A 20,502-nucleotide genomic window follows, 5' to 3' on the forward strand; every position below is an offset into this window, starting at 1 on the left:
TCTCTTGGAGTTAAACGTCAGCTTTTATGTCAGTTTGGGCGTTTAACTCCCATTTTGGTGCCAGTTCCGGCGTTTAACGCTGGGAATTCTTGAGCTGATTTGGAACGCCGGTTTGGGCCATCAAATCTCGGGCAAAATATGGACTATTATATATTGCTGGAAAGCCCAGGATGTCTACTTTCCAACGCCGTTGAGAGCGCGCCAATTGGGCTTCTGTAGCTCCAGAAAATCCACTTCAAGTGCAGGGAGGTCAGAATCCAACAGCATCTGCAGTCCTTTTCAGCCTCTGAATCAGATTTTTGCTCAGGTCCCTCAATTTCAGCCAGAAAATACCTGAAATCACAGAAAAACACACAAACTCATAGTAAAGTCCAGAAAAGTAAATTTTAACTAAAAACTAATAAAAATATACTAAAAACTAACTAAAACATACTAAAAACATACTAAAAACAATGCCAAAAAGCGTACAAATTATCCGCTCATCACATCACAAGTAATATCCTTGTCAAACTTTATATTAGGAATACCTCAAACTAAATTTTTCTTAAGAAGCTTAGAAATTTGGTACATGCTAGCGTGACCCAACTTCTTGTGCCAAAGCCATTTTTCAGATTCTACTGAGGTAAAATATGTCACATTTGATCTTTTAAGTCCTCTAGAGTAAGTCCATACACATTGTTACATCTTTTTGCCTCAAACAAAACTACACCGGATTTTTCACAAATAACTAAGTAGTCTAATTTTCTAAATATAACTAAATATCCAAGACCACATAATTGACTATTGCTTAGTAAGTTGTGTTTCAATCCATCAACAAGAAAAACATCATTCATGAAAGATGAGAAATTCTTACCTACTTTACCTATGGCCACTATCTTTCCTTTACCATTATCACCGAAAGTTACAAACCCCCCATCATACTCGTCAAGCTTGATGAAGAATGTGGATTTTTCGGTCATATGCCTAGAGCATCCGCTGTCTAAGTACCACATGTTGTCCTTTCTTTTGGATTCTAGGCACACAAAAAAATCTTAAGTGACCTTAGGTATCCAAATCTTTTTGGATCCTTGAATGTTAAACCACCTCCTTTGGCCAAGACCATTATAGTTGCCAACTATTTTGTACACTTTGTCTCCAATAATTTTTTCACATATAAAACATTGAATAGGAAAATGCCCATCTCAATTGCATAAATGACAAAACCTTTTTGGTTGCTATTTTTTTATATTAGTTGGGTTTTGAAACTTTATGTCATTTGAAGTAGAAGCCATATTTGAAAAAGTGATCTTTCAAAAGTGTTTTTAGATTTTTTATGAAAACCCAATCCAGCCTTTTCATAAATATGTTTTTGACTAGCCAAGAGTTTATTTAGATTTTTAGAACTTTGAGTAAAGCTGGCCAGATCTTCTTTTAAGCTTTTTAACTCTTTGTGAAACCTTTCATTTTCTTCAAAATAGTTCAAGTATACAATCACAGAATGTTGTTTCTCATAGCCCTTAAGTTCAGCCTTTAGTAGCTTGTTTTCTTTAACAAGATCAACAACGGTTTCAGCTTCCCTTAATTTATCTTTGAGAAAAGTGTTTTCTGCCTTCAGGATGTCATTTTGAGATTCAAGTTCATGATTTTTATTTAAGAAGCATCTTAGTTTCTCAGTGAGATAATCAATCATAAGATGAAGGTCTTCAGTAAAAGGTTCAATGAAAATTACCTCATCAGTTTGATTGGCCATGAGGCAGGTTTGAGATTTGTTCTCTGATTCTTTTCTTTCTTGGAATTTTCTTCTTTCTTCAACTTTGGATAGTTAAACTTGTAATGTCCAACCTCTCGACAGTTGTGGCAGATGATCTTGTTTAAGTCCCTTTTTGGTCTTCCTAAGCTGCCTCCCTTGCATCTTTCTTTAACCTTCATCATTTTTCTAAATTTCTTAGCAAAAAGAACAAACTCATCATCAGATAAGTTATCACTGGATTCATCATCCAGGGACTCAGTGAATGATTTGAGAGCAATTTCTTTCTTTTTTGTGTCATTTTTTAAGTAAGTGGTTTCAAAAGCAAGTAAATTTCCTCTCAGATCATCATATGTCATTTGATCAATGATACTGCTCTTAGCTATAACCATAGCCTTAATTTCCCACTCTTTATTGAGACTTCTTAGAACTTTCCTCACTAACACAGGTTTAGGGTGAGTAATCCCCGTAGCATCTAGGCCATTGATGATGACGTTGAATCTTTCAAATATTTCATCAATAGATTCTCCTTCCTTCATAGAGAATATTTTGTACTCTTTGCTCAACATGTCTATTCTGGTTCTCTTGACTTGGGTAGTCCCTTCATGGGTGACTTGGAGCTTGTCCCAGATTTTCTTTTCTATTTTACATCTTGATACCTTTCGGTATTCCTCGAAGCTGATAGCACAATTAAGCATGTTGACAACTTTGGCGTTGAGCTCTATCTTCTTTTATCTTCATCATTCCGATTGTCCTCAGTCTTAGAAATCACTACACCATCTGCTTTTGTTTTGGTTGGGATTTGGAGACCATTTAAGATTATCATCAAAATGTTGTAATCTACTGATTAAACAAAGATCTTCATTCTCTCATTCCAATAGTTGTAGTTCTTTCTATTGAAGAACAGAGGTCTATTATTGGATTGGCTTTCTGTCAGAGTGTATGCCACCACGTTAGAGCCATTGTTGTTCGCCATCAGGATCTTTTGTCCAAGCTACAAAGCTTGATCTCTTTGAAACCAAGCTCTGATACCAATTGATGGTTATCAGTGGCTAAGAGAATGGGGGATTGAATCTTAGCATCTTTTCTTGTAAATATTACTTTTTATTTTCTCAAAGAAACTTAGGAGATATGTTTGCTTTTGTCTTGTATCGAGTTAAGAGACACTTTATTTTTATCTCTTGAGTAGCAAAACTAGAAGTGAAGTAGAGAGGAAGAAGTGACACACAGATGTATCTTGGTTCAGCTACCTAGTGCAATGTAGCCTACATCTAGTCTCCATCATAATTATGATGGGATTTCACTAACTTTTTCAACATATTACATACACCAATGTTTTTCTAGGATCTACCCAATCCTATCTGGGACAAATTCATATTACAATCTGAATTTCACTAGATTTCAATCTAGCTTTCAATAGTAAAGTGCTAACCCAACTTACAAGGGAATCTCCACAGGATCATGACTTAAAACAGAAAGATGTATAAAGAAAATCTAAAACATCTTATGGCTTTTTCTCCAAGTTTTACTCACTATTTTTTACCTCTCATTGGCTTTTTCTTACAAACCTCACCATGTTTGCCTTTTTTCAATGAGACTCAGACAGACTAAATTGAGAAAAAGAGAATACTAAATGAGAACCATGAAGGAGAAGAACTCAAAAGTTTAGGAAGCTATAAGAACTGAACACTGTGCTTCGTTCTTACTCTATTGCCTTCAACCCTTGGCCATTCACCATTATTATAGAAGAGTGAAGCTTCCCAGGTTGAAGCTAGTTCACAGTCCATACTATCTTCTTCTCTTTCACAGAGCTTGTAGCGGCTTTGTCAGTGAGGAGAGAAAAATCTGAATTGGTTGCATGCAACTTACCCATTCTCTCTCATCCTTTTTTTTCAAGTTTCTTCAATCTTGACCGTGGAACCTTGCTTTGGCTTCAAGTTTTATTTCTGAGCATTGATGAGCTTCTAACAATTGTTGACTTTGCTTTCTTCATTGTTGCTTGTTCTGTTCTTGGTTCTTGGTAGATTTCTCCTTGATTCCTTAATGAAGCACAAAAGAAGAAAGAAATTTTTTGATGTGTTCTGACCGAAGAGTGACTAGCTTCTTGGTTGTAGTTCTTTATTCTTGCTTGGATTTGAAAACAAGCTTTTTGTTCTTCACACCATCATAGCTACTGCATTTTTTTTCTTTCTTTCTTCTTTGTTGGAAGTTGTGACCAAAGTGAAATAGAGAGGAGAGTGAAGAAAGAATTTGGCTTTCGGTAGAAGCGTCAAAAAAATTAATTGGAATGAATTTGGGGTTTAAGTGTCAAAAAGTGGGAAGTGTAGTTGATTATCGAATGGACTTGGATTTTTATTTGGGCCATGTAACTTGTGGCTAGGTTCAGCCATTTCCTATCTTGGATCAAGATTGGGGTATTTAGTGTAGACTTGCTTAATGGGTGATCAATCTGTAAGTCATATTGTGTGCATATATGGGCTAGACCAGGTTTGGACTGGATCTCAAGTTTCTTAGACCAATTTGGTTAACTTATTTTCTTGCACACTAAACCAAATAAATTAAACAAATAATTGACACTTAGCTTATAATGTTTGTTCATCACAGAAATTTATTTTCCAAACTCAACAGATCTAGATCAAAATATCCAATAAATCAAATTATTTCTAACTTAAAGTAAAATAAATATAATCAAATAAAAATATTAAATATTTTATTTCATTCACATAAAAAAACGAATATTGAATTCGCGTAATAAAAATATCTCAACCTAAATGTTATTGTTGTCTATAACACAATCTAATAACATAAATTAATTTAACCGTCTTCTAAACAAATTTTACATAAATTTATCTGACACTAAAATACCTAGCCATTAAAAAAAAGAGACAAAGACCAACCCCAAAGCCCAATGCCCTGGCTACGTGCCATGTCTCATTCAATTGGCCAATATTCCCTGAACACAAAACTTGGCAGCTTGACATAATGCTCAAAGCAAATCCATCAAGATATGCAAGAATCTAAAGAAAATCTCTCAAATGAAAGAGATCACATATGCATGCTTTATATATGCTTCTTTCAACCATATCTTATATGCTCAGAATACAAAAACTGTACGTGAATATCTCATATGTACAGTACCTGAGATCTTATTTTAAATATAAAAAATACTCAAAATAGTCCTTGAAATTTAAATCACTACTCAATTTAGTCTCCCACTTTAATCAATGACAAACTAAATCGCTTAAACTTGAAAACGTGCATCCTTATTAGTCCCTTGGAGAAGAGCTGTGTAAACATTAATGATATGGAATGTTAAGTGCCAGGTTGGTATCCTAGTTGTATGCTGATATGGGCCAAAGTTGAATATTATTCAAATTGGTTCGAAATTAGTTTATGATACTTAAATTAGTCTATTTTCAATTATAAAATCCTAATCCCTAAGTCTTGTCTTCTTCTCTTCGTTCTCTCTTCTCGTCTCTAAAACCCAAAAATCTAAAACCTAAACAAATACCAAAAGCAATTACAAAAGCAAGTAGCACTATTATCATCATCATCAAAGGTCTTAACATCACTCTCCAAGCTTGATGGTTATCAGTGGCTAAGAGAAGGGGGTTGAATCTTAGCCCCTTTTTTCTGCTGTATCGTACTTTTAGTTCCTCATAGAAACTTAGGAGATATTTTTATTTTTGTCTCGTGGTTATCTAAGAGACATTTTCATTTTATCTTCTAAGCAATAGAAACAGAATTGAGGTAGAGAAGAAGAAATAACACCTAGATGTATCTTGGTTCAGCTACTAGGTACAATGTTGCCTACATCCAGTCTTTATCACAACAATGATGGAATTTCACTATTTTTAACAGATTATTACAATCATCAATTCTTTTCCTAGGATTTACCTAATCCTATTTGGGACAAATCTAGATTCTAAACCTAATTTGAACTTAACTAGGACTCAAACCTAACTTTCAACATCAAAGTGCTAACCCAATTTGCAAAGAAATCTCCACAGGATTATGAAACAAAACAGAAAGATGTACAAAGCAAACCTGAGACATCTTATGGCTTTTTCTTATAGTTTAACTCACTGCCTTTTTTCTTTCATTGGCTTTTTCTTACAAACCTCACCATGTTTGTCTTTTACAATGAGACTCAGACAGATTAAATTGAGAAAAATAAAATACTAAATGAACTACATGAAGGAGAAGAACTCAAATAGCTTGGGTAGCTATGAGAGTGAACTCTGTGCTTTTTACTTACTCTCCTTATCTTCAACCCTTGACCGTTCACCCTTAATATAGAAGAGTGAAGCTACCATGGTTGAATCAAGTTCAACCCTCACACTTTCTTCTTCTCCAACATCAGAGATAGCATCAGCTTCATCAGAGAGGAGAGAGAAGACTGATTCTATTGCATGTAACTCACCTCTTCTCTCTCATCCTTTTTCTTCTAGCTTCATCAATCTTGACCATTGATCTTGACTCTGGCTCCAAGTTTTGATTCTGAACGTTGATGTGCTTCTAAACCAAGATGGCTTCATGTTCTCTATTGTTGCTCGTTCCATGCTTGTGACCTTGTGGCTTTCTTCTTGGTTCCTCGGTGAAGCACAAATGAGGAAAGAAACTTTTGATGTGCTTTGACTGAGAGAGACTAGCTACTCAGTTGTAGCCCCTTTTCTTTGCTTTGATTTGGCAATACCCTTTTTCCTTTCAAAGCTCCATAGCCTCTGTACTTTCCCTTTTCTTTCTTTCTTTCTTTCTTGGAAGAGTGAGTGACGTGACCGAAGCAAGAGAAAAAAGAGAGAGAAGAGAGAAATGATAGCTTTCAGTGAAAGTTTCAAGTAATTATTGAATTGAATTTTAAAGTTTCAGTTACCAAGAGTGGGAGAACCGTATGAAACTTGTGGTCATTTTACTGATTGGGCTTGGTTCCTTTCTTTTGGCTCTTTTTCTTTCTTCAGCCACTAATTTTGAGTCAAATTTGTACAAGGCTGAATTTGTTTATTGATCAAGATGAGCGTGTTTAATTGGGCCAATATAAAACTTAATTTACTTTCCTACACACTAAACCAAATACATCAAACAAACAATTGGTAATATTTTAATAAACATCTTATTAACATTTTAATAATGTTTAATCATCATTTAATATTAGTTTTTCAAACTCAACAAAGCTTGTTATCCTCCAATTGAAATCATGCAAAATTTCTTTCGAAATACGTATCGCACAAACTAGTTTTTCACATCCATCAGCCTATCGGAAGACATTATAATGGATTCCATACTGCAAAATAACAAACACATGTGAATCCAACCTCAAATTGAAATCATCTTTATATTTTTTTCAAAGACATAACTTTACCTCATAGTTTGGACAAAGATAAAATAGTCTACCTGAATTTTCTGTCGTCAAGTACTTTATCACCGTCTGAAACCCGCACTTGCAGAAAACAACGTTCTTACCTCTCCTATTGCGCATTCTATTACTGCTGTAAGGTCTCCCAATAAGGTTGTTCCTACTTGAGTTACTTTGAGTTCTCTTCGCACCTCCTATCATCATACACGCAGAAGAGAAAACAAGAAGAATTGGAAAATAAAAGAGAAGACAAAGAGGAAAAGACAAGAATTTGGGGATTAGGATTTTATAATTGAAAATGGACTAATTTAGGTATTATAAACCAATTTCTAATACCAATTTGAATCATATTTAATTTTCGTCTACATCAGCATACAGTTGAAATGCTAACTTGACACTTAACGTTTTAAATCATTAACGTTTACACGGCCTTTTCCAAAGGATTAATGGGGATGCATATTTTCGAGTTTAGGAGATTTAGTTAGTCATTTATTAAAATAAAGAACTAAATTGAGTAACAATTTGAATTTCAAACCATTTTAAATATTTATTTTTTAAATATATCTTGAATAGATCCAAAAACTATTCAATTGTGATGTTACTTATAATGAATGTTCACCATTCAAAACATAGCCAAAATGTCAATGGATATACAATATCCAAGATGTGATGTATTGTATAAAATAGTAAATACCATATTACACATAAATATAAATAAAATATTTTTTTTATTATTCACAATATCTTTCAGTTTGACAGATTAAGGATTAATTTATTGTGAATCGAAATTCAATTTAAGAATTTGCCGCTAGTTAATAAATGACTGCATACATAAAGCGGGATTCGAAACCATAATTGTTTTTTTTTTTTGGTGACTTACCCATAGTTGTTTAAGCAAATAAAATACTTATTTAATTTATATAAAAAATCCAATTACATAGCCCAAATCTGAAAAAAGAAAAAAACACAGAAAAAGAAAACAAGTGGGTAATTTTGTCTGGGTGTTAAATATTCATGCGGAAAACGAATTTTTTGTCAAAAGAAAAAAGCGTGAACGATGTCGTTTCAAGAATCAGATAGCAAAAGCCCTAATTCCATCAAAATGGAGAGCGGATAAGATATTTCCATGGTTTACCCATTTCCATTTTCCGTTGGTAGCTTGTTCATGTCTTCAACCTTTAATGCTTCATATTTCTTCTGCTAACATCAATCACAATCACAAATTCACAATGTACACAAATGTTTCCAAAGCCCATGCATTTCCTCTCGCCGCCAAATTTTCTTCGCAACCCAGATGCTTCAATTCACCCATCGCCTTAAAACCACGATCTTTACCTCATCACTATAATCAAAAACCCTCCCAAAACCCTAGCTTGAAGAAGGTAGTCAACCCCCGTGGCTTGATGCTAAAATTTGCCAGAAGATATTGTAAAGCCAGAAGCTTCTCAAGCTCTTATGCTGGAAAAATGGATGGAGGGACTAGTTCTAATGGTGCTGGAAAACAACTTCCTTGGTTAGCAGCCAATGAAGCCAAAGCGTTGGAGAGAGCGAAACTGAATAAGATTAGTAGCTCTATTCAGGAAGGTTCAGGAAAGAAGGTGAATACCAAGTCCTCTTGGGAGCAATCGGTTGAGAGGTTAGAGAAAGCAGTAGTTCATGATCATGAAGGTTTTTCTAAGCCAGGACCATCATTAGCAAGTAAAGAAAGGAATAGCGGATTGGCTGAGAAAGTGAGAGTTCAGAGGACTGAGAGAAGTGATTATGGAACCAGGTATAGGAAGTTTGATAATCATGATGATGGTGAAGTAGGTGATGGTGAAATAGAGGAAGCCATTGATGATCCAAGGTGGGATAACATAAAGAACAGGTACAGGGGGATGAGGGGAGCAAAAGTTGGATCAGAAAGGCCCGAGTTTAGAAGATGGAATAAGCAGGAAAATTGGGGTAGAGAAACTTGGAAAGAGGCCACAGAATCCACTGTGCCTAAGATTGTTGGTGAGGGAATCTATGGGGTTGGACCGGTTTTGGCTGCACTGTCGGCTGAACGTAGAGAATTCTATGCATTGTACGTGCAGGAAGGTTTGGATTTGAGTAGTAACAATAGGAAGAAAAAGGACAAGAAAGGATTTGAGAAAGTTCTGAAGATTGCGGAAAAGGTTGGTTTAACTATAAAAGATGCATCAAAACATGATCTAAATATGGTAGCTGATAACCGTCCTCATCAGGGTTTGGTATTAGATGCTTCACCACTGGAGATGGTAAAAATAATGCAATTGGATCCTGTTTCTGTTGATGAAGGGAAGGGTTCTCTCTGGGTAGCTTTGGATGAAGTTACCGATCCTCAAAATTTAGGGGCAATAATTAGGTCTTCATACTTTTTTGGAGCTTCTGGGATAGTGTTATGTGCGAAGAATTCAGCTCCATTGAGTGGTGTTGTCAGCAAAGCAAGTGCAGGCTCACTTGAATTAATGGAACTTAGATATTGCAAGAATATGATGCAATTCTTGGTGTCTTCAGCTGAAAATGGTTGGCGAGTTCTTGGAGGATCTGTCTCCTCTAGAGCTATTCCTTTGGATGAGGTTGAGCCTGGTCCACCAACTATTCTTGTTTTGGGCAGTGAGGGTACTGGTTTGAGGCCTCTGGTAGAGAGATCATGTACTCAGTTAGTTAGGATTCCTGGGAACATTCCTTCTGATTTAGATAATAGTGAAGTCAACGATGTGAACCATGAGAGCTCTGGTAGAGAGTTCCTGTCATTTTTGGCCGTGGAAAGCTTAAATGTTAGTGTTGCTGCAGGCGTTCTTCTTCATCACTTAATTGGGAAAAATTTGTCTGGTTCTTTGCCAGACGGATATACACAGACCAACTCATCTGAGTGAGATTGCAGGGGATAGTTTCAACTTTCATGTAGTCTTCTGTCTTCTCACCTTAGTGTCTCATGAATCATTGTGCCCTGCTTTATTACTATTATTTTCAATATAGTTATGTTTCTCCTTTTCTTTAGCTTGACCATGTTACCATTTTATGATCATTTAAACAAGTTTTTCTGATCATAAGTGAAGTGAAATCACAAACTTGACTTCTTTTCAATGTGAAGCCTAAATCTATTTGTGACAATAGTCATAGCAATGATCACTTGAACCAATAGTTGAAACTTGTTTTGGCTTCAACTTCCAAGCTATCTGACACTATTTACTTCATGTTGAGTTTGAATTATTCTTTCAAGCTTCATATGTGATTTTTTATGTCTCAGGTTTATTACATTTGAAAATTGTTTATTTGCCAGTAAAGCTGACAGGCTGCAATCAATAAAAGCGAATTGAAGCTGTGTAATGGTAAAAGTGATAGCTGAGACTTCAAATATTTTAGGAGACACTTGGATTGATTAATTCCAGGGAGTGATCATGGTAAACGTAACTGCAGCATTACAAGTCATCATTTGCGATGCTTAAGCAGGTGAGCTTACATTTCATGTGCATTAAACACAGCAGTCCAGTTCTATCAAAATATGAGGGACTTTGATTGTTGTTGCTCCTGGATGCATTTTCATGTCAGTAGTTTAGTTATGACCGCTTAATTCCATGGCATATGAGGTTTTCCTCAACAGAAGTTGATATAATGGTATTCTTCCCTGTAAATGCTTTCCAAACTAATGCTTGCTGTTTTATAACTTACAATTAGGTACACTTGGTAAGCATGATTCTTGAATGCCCTCCAATGCAGCTCTTACTCTTCTGCTGTTTGCAATTGGGCTGCTGTTGCTGTCTACAGTACTATGCATGTCGAGTCGGACAAAATTGGAAAGATACAAAGACGATTCGCATATTGTCTTAACAAAATTGGAACGATACAGAGACGATTAACATGGCTCTTTGCATAAGGGTATGGGGGAACTAAGGTGATATAGACCTTGTGCACTTGCCAATTGCCATCATCATTCAATAATAGACAGACAGATAGACCATCAACACATCCCCCCAAGGGTAGTGCCATTTTTCTTTCCATAAAGTGCTTGCTTCTTGTGTCCATAGTTGATAGTTTACAGTTACAATGACTCAATAAATAAAGGGACTATTCAAGTGAAGCAAGTTTTTTCACAACATGAGAGGATGTTAGTCAATAGCATAAATATCATGGTTCATTGATTCATGGTTAGCTTGCATTGCATAAAATAATATGAATGAAGGGAAATGGGAAATGGAAAATGGAAAATGGGCCACATTAGCAGGGTGAGCGGTATTCCGTTAGAATTTGAACATCAAAATCAATAATAGCTGGCATTGGCAATATCATGTGATTAAGTAAGGTGGGGGCACAGTTACACTTGGATCCCAATTTGCGTTTCTGGAAATCGTTTGTTCCATTCCAAATTTCCAATGCATCATTTTCATCAGAGACGAATACCGAATATACGCCTTATGTGATTGTGATGCCATGGTCATGGTCCCATTTAGTTTTCATTAGTGTGGTATTATAGTAGGTGATCCTTTTCTTATGTTATAATAATATTAAAACCAGCATGATTTTCAATAATTGTCAGCTTCTGCAAGAGCTATTTCCTTCGAATTAATAAATAATCTTGTTTTGGCGTTTAATTACGATTACAATTACAATTTTCGATTATGATCGTTTTTTTTTAGTATTAAAAGCAGGAGCATGCTTCATGGATCCCCACATGGGCAATCCGTAGACACCAAATTACGAGATTAGAATCTTCTGTTTTCTGCTTTGTCCCTAAACTTCTTCCGAAATCCTACGTCATTTTTAAGCATATTCATATTTTGCGTTAGAGATTTTTATTAAAAAACAAATCTGAAGATACATAATATAATCATTTGAAAAATAAATGAGAGAATCCATCCATTGTTATGGTATTAATCACTAGGGCTAGTGACTCCGTCGGCCATCCTTCGGCTTTTTGTTTGGGCAAATTGAGTTCTCTGAGAGGTAAAATTAATGGAAAGTTATCAGGTGTGTCCAGAAATATCGGTGTTCTAATTATTTTAACGTTGATTTTAATTAATAAATATTATATATATTTTTTATAATTCAGATCAACGGTTAAAATAACCGAAACATTGGTATTTCGAATATACCTAAAACTCTTTCAAAATTAATAGATATGATATAACATTTAATAAGACTACAGCTGAGGTTTTGGTTGAATAGTTAAATATGTTGCTTTTTAATATATTATATTTGGATTCGAATTTTGGTAATAATCAAATAGTGGATAGAACCCTTAAATCTATGTATATAATGTAATGCTTAAGATCAAGGGTCGTCTAATCCATCTGACAAAAAAAATTAATAGAACTAATTTTGTACCATAAGGACAAAGAAAGAAGGATCATTTAACATGGCTTTCTTTAGCCCTTCACATAGATTAGGATACAAATACAATTGTGGCAGAGATAGATCAGATTAGAATATTTGGACAGAGAATTGCACCCTCGAAGTTGCTTCTCTTGTCCTCCACTATTGTACTATCTCTTATTATCTCCTTTTTTTTTTAAATAAAGGATGATTGTACTTAATTTGCTTCAATGATTCTAGCTAAATCTAATCCGAAAGTTATTTTCCACTTCCAAAAATAAAATTAATTTGAGATATGCTGGATATGAGGGTACACGTTATTATATTGTGAACTAATCACATCTTTTTTCTAATTAGTAAGATTAAGCATTGCTCTATATGTTAAAAAGTTACATGTAACGTAAGTAATAACACATATGAAAGGGGCATGTGCAAACTTCCGTGTTCTAGTTGTCGTTATAGGTTGTAAAATAATCTTTTTTTTTAAAGGAAAAAGAAGAAAATTTAAGGGTTCAAATATATAATAATAATAACTAATAAAGAACTATATAAATGCGAGGAATAATATTCTGGATCCTAAGAAAAGCATCTTTCATGTTTATTGGGTGATTAAAGACCGAATAAGCACGTGACACCTTGCATGCTACCATTGTTCCCTTCAAACGTATGAATAACCACCAATCCAACGGTCTCTCCCCCTCTTCATCAGTCACAAACTCACAATATTCAAAACAAATTTCGAAACAAAAATGAAATGTTAAGTTATTGTATGATTAAAGATATTTATTTTAATAAATCATTACGTTAAAATTCTTTAATTATTGTTCTAACAAAAAAAAAAATCTAAAAGCCTTCTTTATCCTTCCCTTTTCCAAATTTTCTCTTTCAGACCTTCATTTTTTTCTTTTTTTTTTTTTGAAAGAGACTTTATTAATATAAATTTGGTTAATAGTTATAATATTTTCAAAAAATCATATATAATTTTGTTTGGTTATCAAAAGGCCAAATACTTTAAATTAGTTTCTCAAAAGATACTAATATAAGTCAGAGTATTTATTTTGTCAATTAAATAAATAATTGTGTAATATATTATCACCTAACAATAGAATGACTACTTTAATTGACAATATCTTTTATGAATTAATTTAAGGTATTTTAGTTTTAGAAGATAAAATTCTTACACAAGTTATTTTTGAGAGGGGCCTAAAAAGAAAAGAAAAATAAAATAAAATTAAGGGCCTAAAAAAATAAAAAATTAAAAAGGAAAATATTATGTATATACAAAAAAAAAAATTTAAGTATTAAGATAGTTGTTATATAATAAATATATATTGTTTAATTTATTTTTAATATTTATTTTATATAGTTAAGTTGGAAATATAAAATTAGGCGGTCTGACCATCATAATGCATAAGCTCCTTCCTCCGTTCATTCTCTCTCATCCCAGCTTGTTCTGTGTTGCGCTGTGCTGTGCTGTGCTGTGCGTTGCGTTAACATTTCTCTTTCTCTCTCTTCCCCAGTTGCTGCTGCTGCTGCTTCTGCTAATTGCTATGCTTGTTTCCTTCTTCTGAAGAGAGACCCAACAACACATTCTCTTACACAATGCCTTCCTTGGACACTCTCGATTGGTTTCTCTTCTCCCTCAGCAGGATCTTTTGTACTCCATTCGCTGTTTTCATTCAGATCCAGGTTTTCCATCTCTCCTTCCCTTTCTCTATCTCTCCCTATTTGTTTCACATACCCATTAATAAAAAAATGTTCCATTTTACCCCCTTTTGCGGCAATTGTTTAGCCGAACGAGCTTTTCAGTCGTCTATTTGACTGCAAATTCAGTTCAACTGCTATTGTTTATCTCTCTATTTTTTTGTTCAGTTTCAATTATGGTCATTTCTTTATACCACTTGGTGAGTTGGTGTTGTCAGATTCTGCGAGGTAATTCTTGTTCAATGTTACATGTTATTTCCTTCCTATCATCTCACGAACCGTGACCTGATAGAATTTCGGGAGATACAATGTGAACTTGATACAATTTTGGTTACAACAACCAAACTTCTCACTTTTTGGTTTCTTTCTTTCTTTAGAGACCACAATGGAGTCTCAGTGGGGCACAGCTAAACTATTATTGTTATTTTAGTTTTGGATTAGGATTGGTGGCTTACTTTGCGTTTGTTTCATGGCGTGTGATTCACTGGAATGTATTCACTGAATTTATCGTTCAATAATCATACTTGAATTGAGAAATAAGTTTGCATCCTACCGTGGCATGTTCACATATATGACTTGATATCCGCAATCCCTGTTGTTGAGAAACCTAGTAGGCTTTGAAGTCACATCTAGAATATACTTCACTATAAGCAACATTGTAGAATTTAGAGATACAAAGTTCTACTTCTACATTATTAAAAAGGCTTTACCCAAGTTCAAGGCGATTAACTGAAGTGAAATTTCATGGTTACTGAATGAAGTGGAATGAATGAACGAGGTAATGCAACCTTACGTATTGGAATACATGCCTGATAAATTAATGACTTGACAGCCTTTAAATATAAACGATGTTGATCTTGCCTTATTGATCTTGTGTAAGGTTTCTAATTTTCCTTGAAATCTTGTTCTGTATTCCTGGCCCCATGATGCTCAGGAGAAAATCTACCGTGCTACCATCCATGTCATAAAAACTACAATTTTTTTTCTCAGGGATGTTTAATTTGTTTAGCACTTGCTTTGGGTTGGGCTCTTGCTGCTTATGTCAGGTATTCACGGCTAATGACAAAGTTCAGATTACTTTCATGGTCACATCAATGAAAAATTTACGGTATTTTCCCCCCTCACAGGAACAGAGAGATAAAGCAAATGAACGATGCTATGAGGAATGGCAATAGCTTTCCTTTCCTTTATCATGACATTAATGAACTTGAGCACTCCAATCAGGTCAATCTTCCAAGAGTATCAGTAGTTATGCCCCTAAAAGGCTTTGGAGAACACAATCTGCATAATTGGAGGAGTCAGGTGAGAACTCAGAGAACACATTACCGGAAGTTATCTGATGGTGCTATGCGTTCTAGGCTACATTTGCTTTTTCAAGTTTTCTATGAATTATGATTTAGAAATTCAAAGTTTAACTTAATCTTATTATGTATTTATGTATTTCACATGCTTTATTATGCATTATCCAGATTTCTAATTTCCAAGTGTAAGTTGTTTGGTTTCTTGGTACTGCAGGAATACTACTTATTCCTGTTTTTCAGTAATCTGTATAAAGTTTTACTATTGGTTTTATTGTAATGTTAGAATATCCTTGTTAACTAATGGTAGCAGTTTATTTGTTTAGTGTTAACCATTGTTGTACCTTTTTCTTTCAGAAGGTTCCCCCATAAACTTTTCATTTCAATAGAAAGTTTTGGTTTATGCAGATAACATCTCTTTATGGTGGCCCTCTAGAATTTCTTTTTGTGGTAGAAAGTACAGAGGATCCTGCTTACCATGCTGTATCACGGCTAATATTAGAATTTGAGGTAAAATAAGTCCACAAGATCTTCTTTCTATTTTTTCCTTTTTGGTTTTTACTTCAATTTCCCTATTGGAACCAGCAAAATGCCCTCATTTAGGGTTGATTCTGGTCCTTTGGTTATCTGCTGCTCCTTTGGCAGTATGTGATTTTCTTCTTTGCATCTCACTAAATTGGATCCCTGTTTGATATATATAGGATTACGTTGATGCTAAAATCATTGTAGCTGGTTTGTCGACAACTTGTAGTCAAAAGATTCACAATCAGTTGGTACGTAATTTTATTAACATGTATTTTGATCGTCTTTTCGAATAAAAAGTAGGTCCATGTTCCATGCTCTATTAGTAACCGTTAACTACAGTCTTGTTTCAAACAGAAATTAATGTTGATTGGTGATGATCCTAGTACTATTAGTTGTTGGGAAGTATCTCCTCTATATAAAACTTCCTATGCAAATGCATGTGTTATGGATTGGACTTGCCATATTTGATATGAAAATCGAGGATGATTTCTTTTTTAAGATATTTTTGTTGCCTGTCCTTGATGGATGCTAGATGGAATTTACGTAGTATAACTTGGTATTGGCACCTGAGCAGGTTGGAGTGGAGAGAATGCACAAAGATACCAAGTATGTGTTGTTTTTGGATGATGATGTTAGGCTACATCCTGGATCAATTGGAGCACTCACTCGTGAGATGGAAAAGAACCCTGATGTATAAATTTGTCTTTTGTTTTCCTTTTCAAAGTGTTTGATTTTAGAATAATTACAGTTTTACGTTCCCAAATTATTTGACTACGACCTTTGCTACTTTGATGCTTTGCAGATATTTATTCAAACTGGATACCCGCTGGATTTGCCATCCGGAAGTCTAGGGAGTTACTGCATATATGAATACCATATGGTACACAAGTGGCTTTATATCTTGATTCTTTTATCTTTATACTGCATATCTCTGTATGGGATTGCTTAAAAATTAAAATTAAATCTGTAAATGAAGCTGAACTAATTGAATTTGATTTCTTAGCATTTGTTAAACAAATCTTTATGAAATATAGTAAAATATTTAATTATAGTTCTCAATCTCATTTCTTCTAATCCTTTTTCAATCATTCCATTACAGCCTTGTTCAATGGGCTTTGCAACTGGTGGAAAAACATTCTTCCTGTGGGGAGGGTGTATGATGGCAAGTAGCTTGTAGCCTTGTACCTTTTTTTCTGTTAGTACCTTTTGTTGCTTTGAGAAAACAATCACTCCAACTATTTAGTTTCTCTCCAGATGCATGCTGATGATTTTAGGCAAGACCGTTATGGAGTGGTATCAGGACTTAAAGATGGTGGATATTCTGATGATATGACCCTTGCAGCCATATCTGGTACATACCTTTGGTTAAACACTTTGATCATTAATTGATTATTGTATAAAAAAAACAGATTGTTTTTAAGAAGATTTAACAATCTAGTGCATTAAATTGTACTCTCTGATGCTTACACAAATGCACATTTTGCACTACCATTTGAAGAAGTTTTCCTTTTTTGCTCAATAGACCAAAAAATGTTCATGTCTGATATTTGTGATGTTTTAGAGAGTAAGTGTATTGAACTGACAGCAAGTCAACTATAACAGAGTGGACCTACTTGTTTAGCTTTTTACTTCTCCTATGTCTTTCTTTTTTTTTTTATGTTGTTTATTGCTTTTGAAATTATAGATAAAAGACAGAAAACAGTGAGAGAAGAGAGAACATATATTTTTCACTAGTAGAATTGTATACCTTAATCCTTATATAAACTAACTTAACTCTCTATTTATACTAATAAGCTACCAAGTTGTAATGTAGTGCAATATTTAAGCCCAATATGATTCCTAACAATCCAAATATTGTCTGTGCAGGGGCACACAAAAGGCTCATTACTTCTCCTCCTGTTGCTGTCTTTCCTCACCCCCTTGCAAGTGATCTTAACTTTGGAAGGTATGTATATGATACCACCCTTCTAAAAGTTAAAGTTCTCTTTCGATATTTGGCATTAGAACCTTTTTTTTTTAACATATGCAGATACTGGAATTACTTAAGGAAACAAACATTTGTTTTGGAGTCATACATATCAAATGTTAACTGGATGATGAATCGTGCATTATTCGGTACCCACTGCTATTTGTCATGGGGATTTGTAGCACCATATTTTATGGCATTGATTCATGTTGCAGCAGGATTGAGATTTTATGTAAACGGATACTCGGTTGAAGAAACACCCTACACTTTCGGTGGTGAGCATACTACTTTCCCTTTGTAGGTATGTTTTTTGTGGAGATGAGTTGGCAGCACTCAGGAAACCTGTCATTTTGGAACGTATAAAAATACTTGTATATAAGCAGGTCATTAGAAGCTTATGTTGTTATTTCATTGCCTTCTACCTGTGACTGTGAGGTACTAAAATTGAACAATGAAATCGATTTGTCTGTTTGTTGACTGTAATCTTATAGGGTGGGCTATTTGTTGAATTGTTCCAGTTATGCAATAAATGACATGCAATTGTATCCAACAATAAGATTTGTCTTCCTGCAGTATGAGTCGCATTTTCCCTACTGGGACATTTCTATATTTAGAATAATTAAACAAGTTTACCATAAAGAAAACAATAAGTTAGGAGAACTCTCTTATTAAGCTTTACATTTTCAGTTCCTGCATTCTGACACATGCCTTTTTTTCATAGGTTTATCATTGGTCACCATTCTGGCCATTTGCACTCTTGTTGAGCTTCTTTCTATGTGGAACTTGACAAGGATAGAAGTTAAGCTATGCAACATGCTTTCTCCAGAGGCATCACAACTATCGCTTGCCTCCTATAATTGGGGTCTCGTAAGTATTTCTCCAAGCTTACTCTGCGGATAGAATTCTACTCCAATTTTTTCATCAAAAAGCAAATTCTCAATTGAGTCATATTTTATAAAAAAGAACTGGTAACAAAGCAAGCTGCAGGATTGACAACGGTAAGTACATATAATACCTAGTGAAACACCAATCTATGAAAACATGTTAACTGTAAGATCAAGTAGAAAATAGAAAATGTAATGCATGCGGTACTGTGAGAATAAGTTGCAGTTTATATATATGTTAAACTTTAAGGGATGTAAAAATATGCCTGCTCCACTAGTTGGTAAAAGAGTGATTTCTCAATGGACAGGTGTTCGTTGCAATCCTGGTTGATAACTTTCTATACCCTTTATCTGCTGTTCGATCTCACTTTTCTCAATCTATAAATTGGTCTGGTATCCGCTATTACTTGAAGGATGGGAAAATTCATAAGGTAAGTAGTCCAATGCTTTATGCCATCTTATTGGGGCAGATTAGATAAAGATTTGTGTAATATCCTGTATAGAAAGACAAGATGAACTTTTTGCAGCTGATTTCTCAGTTGAAATTGATTTGTTTGAATATATGCACAGATCGAAAGAACTCAAAGAAGCAAGGACATGGATCCAGTATTCACAGACTTGGGTGGAAAACATCTATATGGTAAGAAAGGGTTGCCAATGAGGGGTTCATTCCTTAGTTCTTTGTCCAGAACTTTGGCACAATGGCATCAACCCAAGAAATTTGATTGCTAGTGGAAAGGTCATCAACTCGTGTCTATTCTATCTGTCTGTGTCTGTCTGTCTTATTGCCTTAGCTGGGAAGGATGGGCATTGTAGGACGTTGGTCTTATTTATTGTTTGGTGCATTGATGATTGATAATTAGGAAATTTGATAACTAGGAAAGGGCAATTATGTCTCTTGCCTCTTATCTCATTACCTCATTTGGGAAAGCATGGGTTTTAGTAGATCAGTTTATTCATTGTTTGGTGCATTCATGATTGATTGATTTTAGAGTGATAGGAATCTAGTTCCATTTTTTTGTCCAACACATTCAAATCCATACGATTCTTCAGCCCAAAGCCTTCTCTGCGTGGGGTTGATTTTGTAATTGTAACATTTCAGTGATGTAATTTATGTAATACAGTATTCAAGAATTGCCAAACTCTTTTTTATACAGCAATACAACTAGCTAGCTATTAGCATTTATTTTTAATTTCGATTACTACTACAACGCATCAGAGTCAGACCCATCACTGGCTTACTCATAAGTCCGTGACGAAGCACAAAATTACTACAAATTGATCATAAAAAACCGTCTATTTTATAGTTTATCCTACTAAAATAGCTATAAAAATGGTGGTTCCCAAGAATGCAATTTGTTTTACGGTCTCGGTAAACCCCGACTACAACGACCAAATATATAATGATTTTCACAAAAATGTTTGTTATCACTTTATTTTTTCCTGGACCGAGTTTGTATTATCAAAACCTTAAATCCTGAGGGTCTTTTTATTTAAATTAATAAAATATAATATTTGCTGAAATGTGTAATGTATAGATGAATCAAGATTTTAAATATCTATTAATCTATTATACATTCTGAGTACATAAACAAAAAAATTTATTTAATACACAAATCAGCTATATAGAATATGAATGATTAAAAATTTAGTCTTGTTACACATACATAGTTTTTGAACAAACAAGTTCAAATAAGTTAACAAAACTCACTTACATAAAGCGTACATGA

At 34.4% G+C, this 20,502-nt stretch overlaps 2 protein-coding genes across 5 annotated transcripts; both read left to right on the plus strand.

The window, feature by feature from the left end:
- The first annotated feature begins 8,155 nt into the window (after positions 1–8,155).
- LOC107478576 (uncharacterized) lies at positions 8,156–11,612 on the plus strand. Of its 2 annotated transcripts, none has more exons than XM_052259705.1 (3): positions 8,156–9,986; positions 10,333–10,535; positions 10,761–11,612. In XM_052259705.1, the coding sequence occupies exon 1, from the start codon at positions 8,261–8,263 to the stop codon at positions 9,956–9,958; it is 1,698 nt and encodes a 565-aa protein (XP_052115665.1). In that variant the 5' UTR covers positions 8,156–8,260; the 3' UTR covers positions 9,959–9,986; positions 10,333–10,535; positions 10,761–11,612. The 2 variants fall into 2 exon arrangements, with proteins under 2 accessions (XP_052115665.1, XP_015954197.1); XM_016098711.3 differs by having other exon boundaries at positions 10,366–10,535.
- A 2,190-nt stretch (positions 11,613–13,802) lies between these two features.
- LOC107478577 (uncharacterized) lies at positions 13,803–19,965 on the plus strand. Of its 3 annotated transcripts, none has more exons than XM_021138138.2 (14): positions 13,803–14,084; positions 15,034–15,145; positions 15,227–15,401; positions 15,806–15,907; positions 16,099–16,170; positions 16,497–16,613; positions 16,725–16,802; positions 17,022–17,084; positions 17,177–17,273; positions 17,789–17,867; positions 17,952–18,163; positions 18,610–18,755; positions 19,081–19,203; positions 19,343–19,965. In XM_021138138.2, the coding sequence occupies exons 3-14, from the start codon at positions 15,246–15,248 to the stop codon at positions 19,502–19,504; spliced, it is 1,407 nt and encodes a 468-aa protein (XP_020993797.1). In that variant the 5' UTR covers positions 13,803–14,084; positions 15,034–15,145; positions 15,227–15,245; the 3' UTR covers positions 19,505–19,965. The 3 variants fall into 3 exon arrangements, with proteins under 3 accessions (XP_020993797.1, XP_015954198.1, XP_052114038.1); XM_016098712.3 differs by having other exon boundaries at positions 15,090–15,145; XM_052258078.1 differs by lacking the exon at positions 13,803–14,084 and adding an exon at positions 14,130–14,877.
- Positions 19,966–20,502: the final 537 nt, after the last annotated feature.

This window comes from Arachis duranensis, chromosome 3 (genome assembly GCF_000817695.3).
Source record: "Arachis duranensis cultivar V14167 chromosome 3, aradu.V14167.gnm2.J7QH, whole genome shotgun sequence".
Taxonomy (NCBI): Eukaryota; Viridiplantae; Streptophyta; class Magnoliopsida; order Fabales; family Fabaceae; genus Arachis; species Arachis duranensis.